We start from the raw sequence: 11382 nt of genomic DNA, 5'->3' as shown, positions 1-11382 counted from the left end.
TATTTTGTTTTGATAGATAAGTTGTTCGGGTTTTTCCATCTAGAAATTAATTTCTTGACGACCTAATACCACAAATCGCAATTGTTTATTTTATGTAGTTCTTATTCTATTAAATTAAAAAAGTGATTTAGTAATCTATGGACACCCTGTTTTATGTGACCCTGCACTAGCACAGAGTTGGACAACCCTACATATTTATAAAAACAATGTATTGCTACTGTCTATTAACCTAAAATAAAAACCTTAAACGATTATATAAAACAATATTAATATCTATATCATAAATGTACATACATATGCATTAAAAATTGTAGTGTTTTATACTGTATATAGGTAAAGTACCATTTTTATCAAGAGGAAGAAGTGTAAAAAAAAACAGGTAAGTAAATATTAGTTAATGAAATATTTTAATTTACAGTTTATGAAAACAAGTTAATTGAACAAGGCTTGGGTAGACATTGTTTTCCAGTTTATACAGATAATTAGGTCATGGAAGGCATCTAATTTCTAGTTCTGTCTGGAAAAATGATTCTGTAGATAATAAAGTATGTGTAGATAGAACTAAAAACATTATCGGTAAGTATGAATGCGTCAAAGTTACGATTATCAGTGATATATTGGGAGGTATCTGGTACAGATGGCTTCTACCATTGGTGAAATTAAACATTCTAGAATAGAAATAAATGTGCAGCAACGAAAGTTTCTGCTAAAAGTTTTGTGTAAACGCACTTAAAAAGAAGAAAATAAACATTACTGAAAATCCTTAAAAGGTGTTTGTAATATCTACATACGATTCACCTTAAGTCTTGGTTTCTGGAGAAAAAAAGCAGTTGCTTGCATGACATCTGCCGCATGTGTTGAGTTATGGTAAGGATTGTTATAGTAATTGGCTTCTATTAGGGTTAACCAGCTTTTTAACGTTTTTTCGTCACAGCTTAGTACAGAGCAGGCGTTAAAAGAAGAGAAGACAGTCATTCCCAGCCACGTAAGTGCCCTGAAAAATGAGCATAAATATAAAAATTGATAGAACAATTTTGACCTTCGTACAAGAAACAATCCGTAAAAAAGAGCATCAAGATTTAAATTAACAACTAATCATTTTCCTGAAATAGTCTATTTACGTATAAAACAAGAGAGAATTCTCAATAGCCGTGGCACTTGAAATTCGTTTAGGCAGGATTAGAGTAAATTAATTTATAAGACTTTTTTTTCAATTTTATTAGCTATATTTTTGTGCGCCAACAATACCCAGAGTGAGGCGTGCGTATTCCCGATTCAATTTTATTATTCATCAGGATCTCTACCAGCCTACCCTCAAATTGAAATTATTCTAGGCAGGATTAGAGTAAATTAATCTATGAGACCTTGGTTGTGGTCAAATACATCAATTGAAAGGGTTTGACCTCCTGAGACCAAAACTAGAATTATATCTCAAATCGGTCAAGAGATGACGGAGCTGTGAGCTAAAAATTTGTATTTGAAAAAAACACAAAAACTCGGAGGCATTCTATGAGCCGCTATGCCGCGTCTGATACAAGTATGTTTCTGTTGAAATTTTAGCAGACTAAACTCATGGTTTAGAGCAAGTTAATGAATTACAGTTCGGTTCTTTTTGAATATTTAGATTCGACATAAAGAATGACAAAAGTTTGACCCACTTTCTAGTGTATTCATTCTCAATTAAAGTTTTATTTAAACCAAAATTAATTTTTCGTTCTCGATTTCATATGTACTGCAGCGTTGAGAACGTTATATTAAAATTTTTTTCAATATGCAAATCAGCAAGTCATATTACAACCACAGGCGATATGTACTCGCGGTGAATTATCTGTTTAGTGGTAGTGGTTGATTCTGGGATAAGTTGACTTCCAATTATGAATGAAAATAGAGCAAAGAAGGTAGAAATGGTTCTTGACTACCTGGTTGGTGAAATGGAAAGATTACTGTTGAAGATGGACATGGTTTGAGATTTTCTTACTTTTGAAGTTAAAGGATTACTGGCGAAGGTGGACATGATTTGGGACTTCCTGATTGTTGAAATGGAGGGATGACTGCTGTTGATAAGTTGTAACTCTCAGGTGATTGATATATTTCCAGATACCAATAATGTAAATAATGAAATATTTTGTAGAATCTTGAAAGCGATGTTGCTAGTTTCTAATCCTTGAATTATTTTAAGGTTTAGTAATTTGGTATGGGCATTTGTGTTCCTTAAATATATTACTTTACAATGCTTATCCTTGTACAGGACTTGCAACTGTTCCATTACTGCTCAATTAATTGGTTCCAAATGAGCATTCATCAAGAGTTAGCTTGCTTATTTGTTTATGGTATCATGGTGTTTTTCATTCGTTGCTCAAAAGATCGTTTTATCTTTCAAATAAACTTGACATCAGATGCAGATATTTCTATACAATCCAATAATTGATATGGCTTGATTCCGTTATTTGTGTATTTTAGTTAAGATGATACATAGAGTTTAAGTAGCTTTTCATATTTTTATAATTGACTTTATATATTTCTTGTTATTTTATAACTTACATTAAATGTTTATTTTGGGGCTTTGTCTAATGGCAACCCTTCATTGTATTTTTATGCCTATACGTCTTTGTATTCTTGTATTTGTAAAGGGAATGTCCACATATAAACGAGCTTTTTCTTCCCAAATGCTGGTTATCAATAAATTATGTCCGACGAATGGTCTTATCATTAGATAAATATGCAACTGTTTCTAGCGATATCACATGTTATGTCCTGCCACGACAACTATGAAATGACATTGGAAGTGACATGCCCCTTAATGCTCATCGTGTGCTCTGGATGGACCGTCTTTCTCCACTCTGTACACAATCTTGAGCTAGCACAATATAATATCCATCACTTGAAGACACCTGACAAGTTGCCTGGTTGTTCACATCATTAATGGTGAAAATCTGATATGATAGGCCTATAAAGATTAAGTGCCTCTTCCTTTTGATTCACTCCTCTCATTTAATACAAACAAATAACTAAAAACGCTAGAAATGTTTATTGAAACTTTTTAACAGCAAACATGCCTAATCAATATAAGCACGTGGATACATGCAAGCAAGATCGCCATTTTTGTAGGTCACGGAGGGGTAATAGCCCCATGTAGGTAAAGTAATTTAGTTTAGGAATAATACACACACACACACATATATATATATATATATCTAATTGATACTTGAAACCGTCGGTACTTGGTGACACTCCATGATTACAGAATTGAGGAAAAAACAAAGACAATTGTACGTTTCGCGAATACTTTATTTATTAACGACCATGTTTTTGACTGGTGATATCGTTAATGGCGATATACATGTAAAATGCAAAATTGTCGTTTTTTCCTCAATTCTGTAATATATATATATTTAATGTATTTTTTGCGTTATTTGAATGATTATTAAATAACTTAATAAATAATCAGAGCAAATGTTCCCAACATAACTGATTTTTACATTTTAACCTTTTAAAAACCAAGAACATACAGGGGCCTGACTACTCTCGATTTCCAATAAAAGTTTAACCCCTCACAAAAGAAATCTGAAATGGCGCTCATGAATGCAAGTAAAGCTATTTTTTTTCATTGTTTTTATTTAGACTTATTGAAGATAGAAATGGAGAAGCACAACAAATACACAAAACAACAACTACTATATACTTGGTGCCTTCACGGCAAATGCCTACCTTTTTTCGCTTATTCTCTCTAGCTCGAATATATCGAAACTCCACTCCATACTTTTTTCCAAAGCACTTACAATTGGTCTGGGAGCTGAATCTAAACTTGGTATAGATGCCAGTGAAGACACAATGGAACTTCTGGATACTATACAACAGATACAAAATCAATTAAGTAATTGTCATGTATGATTCTACATTATCATTATTGAAATATTATCGTGGCTTAGATCATGGTTATGGCGAAGCTGGTCAGATAAAGTAAACTGATTTGCCTTACTTCCCATAGTTTTGATTATATATATATATTTAACCCAACGATAAGATATTATTAAACTGAATTATTGAATTATATGGTTAAAGTAACGTAAAATTAACCTAATGTACCTCCTTATGTATTTATAAAATTATATACCTAAAACTATCTTGTCCTATACTTAAAATGGTATACACCTATCTTGTTATATGATTTATAAAGCTATAACCACAAATAAATAATGCGTGAGGATGATGACATTGAATAACACAGATGCATGTTTTGTTGTTAAGCACAAAACTGCACAATGGACTATCAGTTATTTGCCCACTGTAGGAATCAAGCCCCGAATTTTAGTATTATAATCCCACAAGGTTATCAGTGCCAACATAAGAGTATAATAATGTTTTTACTAATTTAGACTGAATCTGTTAGCGTTTTCTTTTTTTTATTTTCTAATTACAATTTTACTTTCACCTAAGGCATAGTTTGCTTATTGCCATGCATAAAACTGTAGGCCATGCTAAATGGCAGGTTAGGTAGGTTATATGAAATGATATCCATTGTAAAGTTTTTCTAATGAAGAGCTTTGAGTAATGTTAAACATAAAGTCACACCAATAACTGTAAAGTGAATGTGAGTAAAGAGGTAAAAAATCTCTTTTTCGTGTTGTAACAATTTGCTGTATGTTTAGTTATATGAAGTAATATATATTTGTGATAAAAATAAGCTTTCTTACTTTAAACATTTAGGAAAAGTGGTCTGCTATATGATCAAAGTAACACAACTGTCATTAAAGTCACACCAATAACTGTAAAATGAATGTGAGTAAAGAGGTAAAAAATCTCCTTTTCGTGTTGTAACAATTTGCTGTATGTTTAGTTACATGAAGTAATATATATTTGTGATAAAAATAAGCTTTCTTACTTTAAACATTTAGGAAAAGTGGTCTGCTATATGATCAAAGTAACACAACTGTCATTAAAGTCACACCAATTACCGTAAAATGAATGTGAGTAAAGAGGTAAAAAATCTCCTTTTCGTGTTGTAACAATTTGCTGTATGTTTAGTTATATGAAGTAATATATATTTGTGATAAAAATAAGTTTTCTTACTTTAAACATTTAGGAAAAGTGGTCTGCGATATGATCAAAGTAACACAACTGTCATTAAACGTTCTGTAGTTTCCATTAAATTATTTAACCAAACAGCTTTTATGATATTCTGAGCCTAAATGTCCTGTAATTAAGACTTTAAATTATTTGCAAAACTACAGATTGTTTCTAGACGTCATTAAAATATAAACCCAACTTATTATATATAGTTTTTAAATACTTTAACTTTTCACTTTTACGTACACTTTTAACTCTTAAGCATATATCTGACAAATAGACATTCCTTGCTTAACTTTGTTTTGTAACACCATTCATATCAAATATTGTAAGCACATGAAATAATATCTTTATTTCTCATCACAGATATGGTGAATTTTTGTAAAAAATAAACCGATCAGTTTGAGAAATTCGAAATCATTAGTTAGTATACCTTAGCATTGGCAAACCAAAGAAAAAGTTCAAGCTTTTTTGTAGTGGTGAACACTATATAACATACTGAATTCACGAATATTGCTGTTCCTGGTGATGCAATTAAAACATTTAACGATTTTCACAGTTAATCAGAATATATCCACCCTATTTATTATATTACATTTTGTGTTTGGTGATAACACGAATCCCATGGTTTACTTTTTGATATAAACAAGTACCACTTTAAAAGTTAGACAATAATATTTTATAACATTAAATACCTTTTTGGTTGATGTCATGAGAAAATCGTCGCTGCCCTGATTTTTGACCTTGCTGTTAGAACCAAAAGCAAAACTTTACATTAAAACACAAATTATAGAATTATTTTTAACAATATAGAATACATGAAACAGACAACAACATTTTTATTGTTCATTTTATTTAAGTACACTCCATTGAAATAAATGCGCAAAAAAAATAATTTTTCACTTTCTTAAAAGTTCTATATGGAGTGCTTTACTAATACCTTATTCCAAGAAAATAAAAACAAGAAACGGATGAACGTAACCCTGAAATTATTGCGTTATTAGTCATCGCTCTCAACATAGTTATCGCCAACTTCTTGATTAAGGAGTGCCCGAAGTAAGTGAAGTTGGTATTTGAAATGACGGTTTGAGGAAGCTTCATTTAATCATAGATCGGAAGGAATGGCTTCGTATAATTTAAAGCTTGATTTATTAACACCCAATGGACTTCATGGTATTCGTGGTAGGCGAAGTACATCACGCCAGTAGTCGGATATCTATAAGTGTACGGGCTATTTCAGTTTCCCATATCAGAAAATTAGGGCACGAAAACTGGGTTTGAGAGGCTGTATCAGATATGTTAAAAATAATTTTTATGAACATAATGGTACATAAGATTCTCCATATTGTTATATTAAAATAACTGTAGTAAAAGTCTGAAAACCTTCATCAAGCTTCTTTCACACAACATAATTAATTAATAAAGAAACTGGAATATAGAGGTCTGTTGAACGTTATTACATTTGAAAATGCGTAACGTAGACATGAAAGTTATAATAGGGATTATAATTTCCTATTTAAAAAAATGTCCATATAACATGGCGAAATGGGCATAGAGAGCTATTACAAGTTTCTATATCAAAAATATGCAACACGGATATAAGGGTATAGAGAATTAGCTCGACCACCTACATCAAAGAATATGTAACATAGAAATAAAGGTATAACGAATTGACTCAAACACCTATATCAGAAAATATGTAACATTGAATTATGAGTATAAAGAAGTAGCTCAAGCTCCTATAGTCACCCGGTAAAACAGCGGTAAATGTGGGACTTATAACGCTAAAATCCTTGGTTCGATTCCTCACAGTAGATAACCGAATGTGGCTTTGCTCTAAAAACAACAACGAACAAGCAAGCTCTTATAACAGATAATATATAGCATGGAAATATAAGTATAGGGAAATAGTTCAAGCTCTTATACCAGATAATATGCAACATGGAAATATAGGTATAAAGAAACAGCTCAAGCTCCTATATCGGAGAATATGTAAAATGAAAATAGGTTACAGAAAGATAGTTTAAGCTCCTATATCACAAATGAGAATTGAAAACAATCAAAACCGTTTGTTTAGAGTAGTTTTAGTGATATGAATATTGATAAATACTGAATTTCTATTTCGTAGCGTAAATTTACTTTTAGTTAATTTAGATGTAATTCAGAGCTGAATTGTGAACCTTCAATATAATAAATCTCGCAACATCAGTTTCTAATTTCGACATTATTTACACTTGAAGAACGTATAAATCAATTTATTCAGAAAATATTTGAAACTGCAAATAAACTTGTAAAGTCAAGCATCTGAAGATAGGTATATTCCCAGTCACACTGTAATAAAGTTCTAAGGCAGTAAATACTGTTTTCACTTGCTAGTATTAAGATTTGTGAAAATCAATATTCTTATTTTTCAAATGATCTTATTTATGAGTTATGAATGTTTTTTGATACTATTTTACATGGTATACTTAAATTTCTATAAAAAAGAAAATAAAAGGGACGCAAAACTATTTTATTTCTAAGTACTGTACTCATCAAATATTCATGTATATTATTTTACAACTCGGAGAATATTCCCAAAGCTATTGATCAATACTGATTTGTTTATTCATTGAAGAAAGATATAAATAGCTGAATGTTTTTGTGCTTCATTTATTGTATGTTCCACAGTTCTCTTACAAGTTGTTTTACATGTAAAAATAATTACATTTCTTACCTTGTAAAGTTTCTGGAATAGTTTTCACATCTATTACATTTTACAGTTCTTTATTTGAACATGAACCAAGCTCCGCTGTCCTAGACAATGGAACGTAACTCGAATGATTCAGTTCCCTCTGCTGTCTCACGATCGACCAGAGGAGCAATCGGTAATAGACGGAATCTAACGACTGGAATATAAGGGTTATAATCTTTGGTGGGAGATTATTGTCACTATTGAAACTTTAACAAACCCTAAACCCTTCATCTCGAATAGGAGCGAAACCATCATCGTCATAATCGAGATTGTCACTAACCCAGAACACTTCATCCCGAATAGGAGCGAAACTATCATCGTCATAATGGAGATTGTCACTAATCCAGAACACTTCATCTCGAATAGGAGCAAAATCAACATCGTCATAATGGAGATTGTCACTAACCCTAAACACTTCATCTCGAATAGGAGCGAAACCATCATTGTCATAATCGAGATTGTCACTAACCCAGAACACTTCATCTCGAATAGGAGCGAAACCAACATCGTCATAATTGAGATTGTCACTAACCCAGAACACTTCCTCCTGTACAAGAACCCAACCTGTGTGATGTTATTTTCTTCTTCTGCTGCTTTGAGAGTGGTGTAGAGAAGTTATTGGGGTTGATTATCAAGCCTGTAACTAGCCTTGGACACTTCATCCTGAACAGGAACTAAGCTTACCTGATATTATTCTCTTCCACCGTCCCTGACAGTGGTGTAGAGATCTTCGGTCGGTGGTGGATCATTGTCACCTTAAAACTGTCAATAACTCTGGACATTTCATCTTGAAGGTCCTTGCCCTGAAACTTAGTTCGATTTTTCTCACTAACTTAAAATGTTGGAATATGTGATTGAGTTGTTATCAAGGGTTGATGTTTGTTCATTTGACGAAGATGTGCTAAAAACAAACTTGGCCATTTTGATAATGGTTTTTTACCATGCTATCTCAACAGTCAATCAAAATAAACAATCTTGGGCTTGAAATGTTTTGTATTTTAAACATAGTACATTATATCGTTGACACGCTCTTCTACAATATACTGTCTCTCCCAACTCAACTTTGGCAATTTATGTTTATCTTTCGGTTGTATACTCACGTTATATCACCTGGTTAGGTTTAGTGAGAGATGAAAGTACAGTCTCTTCATCCTGTGAAAGGCTAACTTCATTTTATCATAAATAGTATCAACAATACTCTTCAGATGAATTGTATTGTTTTCGTAGATTTGCGGGATGGCATTATTTTCCAGACAAACATGGTAAAAGTCCGAATATTATCTTCAAATATTGTGTAAACATGAGAGGTGATGGAGTTTAAGCTGTATTTTCTGGTGATAATTTCCGAAACTTTTCTAGAGGGGAAGGAGAAACTTAGTAACATGCCCTCAGTTAATTCTTTGCTTACGTGACTAATTAGCTCAACATTGTATGTGTTTGTTGTTATATCAAACCTTTCGAAGAGAAAGAAGAATGGAGTTGATAACATTTTTGGAATTTCAGCTTAACTAAATGTAAACTGGCCTTCCTGTTCTTAAAGACTATCTCCCGATTCACAGAAGTATAATAATGTTCACTGCAAGTCCTAGTAGACAATGATTTAACACATCCATGGCTACTTCTCGTTTTCGCGACATTTTCATTTGTTACAAATGGACATAGTTCCCCTCTTGACCACAAAGATAATAAGAGCCATTAAATGTGTTTGATGTGGTTGGTGTGTTTTTGTTTCAATTATGGAAATAATGCCCTAAGAGTAATCGATGTGGAACATAATTTTTCAGTGAAATACGTCTATTTGCAATATCTAGCACAGTTTTTCTGCATTTAAAACATAGTTCACTTTTAGGGAGTTTTACTTACTGATTATTTTATTTGCTTGAGTAAGTAGCACTTTTAGTCAGAAGGTGTGTCCATATATGCCGCCTTAATACTATTGCATTTTAAGCAGATTTTCTGAATTATCTATCAGTAAAACTGAAGGACTTGAGTTCCATAATACTTGTATTATTTTTACCTTCCTTTAGTCAGATGTGGATGTCTTCATTTTAAATGACATCAACGACCTGATCATGCCAAATTTTATTTTAAATTAATCCGTTGTTTCTTGAGGATATTTCTGAGTATGAAAGTTGTACTAGTTGATCCAGAACCATAGCAAGGTATTCCAGGGATTTCTTCTTTTGTCTGCACTCTATTTCTAAACTCTTTTTTTTTAATCAGACTGTAAAAAGCAGACATTAAAGGCTGGTCATTTAGGTATTTGGGAATCGTCATTGATGGATGGGCAACTACCTTACCTACTCTCAAAGAAGAACTAAAGGCTGGTGCTCAAGCTACTATGGGGTAAGTTGCTTAATGTTCTATTATTTCAGTCCCCCCGGTGGGACAGCGGTAATTTTTCGGATTTACAACGCTCAAATCAGGAGTTCTATTCCCCTCGGTGTACACAACAGATAGCCCAATGTATCTTTACTATAAGAAAACACACACTCCTATTATTTGGTTCATTATATAGACAGTTAACAAAAAACCTGCTGTTATTATTATAAATATTATGTCTTGCTACACCAGTAGATAATTTCATAGTGAGCTTGGTATTTTTCTTTTCCTGTTCTTTACCATTATAATATGTTTTTTTTTTTATGAAAGCTGAGACAAAAATGGTTGTGCATAAAGGATTAGTTAGATAAAGTGATAAGAGGCAGATGAGTGGTGTATGGTGAAGTCATTTGCTGGTGTGTACCAACTGGTGTAAAGCATGCGCGCGGATCCTTCAACTGTTTTACTACAGTCTCTTTGAAGGATTTTGCCTAACTTCTCAAAACAGCGTAACGTTTTAATTCCATACCAAAAATTTTCAAATTCATGTCCGTTTAACTGTTTACATCTTGTCATCTACTACTTTTAGGTTGTGAAAGTCTGCCCATCTACATTTATTTGTCTACATTTGTGACAACTTGTTCTTCTATTTCCTTTTATGTTTTGGTAAGCTCAGGTTCTATAGTTTCTCAACTAGATATGAATCTACTATTCATGGATTCAGCAGCACTAACCTGTATATATGCTTGGATGCCATGGATTTCAGCATTGATGACATTTACCACAGTAATTTATATAATTGTTTTAATTTCTTCTTTAATACTTGACAGTTTTTTAAATCATATTTCAAATTTGTGTTCAATTATTTGGTTTTGTAATCAAATGTTTTCAGTTAGTCTTGAAATTTGTTCTTGAATCTTTTTATCACATGCTTTTAAATCTTTTACTTTAGACTTCCTATTCGAATCTTCTCACCGTATTGAAATATCTCAAAATTATTTTAAGTTTTCATTAAAATTTTCAGAGCAGTAGCCAATTTTAATAATCAATTATCCTTCAGATTCTATACAACTATTCAGACCAAAAGTTAATTTTAACTGTCAGTTCTACTACAATTTATATACAAATCTTCAGACCGGTAGTTGTTTTTAACTGTTAGTTCTACTTCTGACACCAATTATTCTAAGTGTTGGATTTCTTTATAGATGGCCCGGCATGGCCAGGTGGTTAGGACGCTCGACTCGCAATGTGCGGGTCGC

The 11382-nt window shown here is 32.3% G+C and overlaps 1 protein-coding gene across 5 annotated transcripts in view; it reads right to left on the bottom strand.

The window, feature by feature from the left end:
• The window catches only part of LOC106459010 (high affinity cAMP-specific and IBMX-insensitive 3',5'-cyclic phosphodiesterase 8B-like), a 151819-nt gene that overhangs the window by 17366 nt on the left and 123071 nt on the right, over positions 1–11382 (bottom strand). For all 5 annotated transcript variants that reach the window (XR_002610493.1, XM_022385387.1, XM_022385388.1 and 2 more), the window contains 3 exons: positions 5763–5814; positions 3709–3847; positions 799–994 (listed from right to left, as the gene is read on the bottom strand). Coding sequence is in view for 4 of the 5 variants with exons in the window: in XM_022385387.1 (XP_022241095.1) it covers positions 799–994; positions 3709–3847; positions 5763–5814 (387 nt within the window). In the remaining variant the exon portion in view is untranslated. The remainder of the gene's footprint in view (positions 1–798; positions 995–3708; positions 3848–5762; positions 5815–11382) is intronic.

The sequence above is a fragment of the Limulus polyphemus genome, unplaced genomic scaffold (genome assembly GCF_000517525.1).
Source record: "Limulus polyphemus unplaced genomic scaffold, Limulus_polyphemus-2.1.2 Scaffold546, whole genome shotgun sequence".
Lineage (NCBI taxonomy): Eukaryota > Metazoa > Arthropoda > Merostomata > Xiphosura > Limulidae > Limulus > Limulus polyphemus.
Note: the sequence above shows the minus strand (reverse complement) of the source record. Positions and strands in the feature narration are given on the sequence as shown.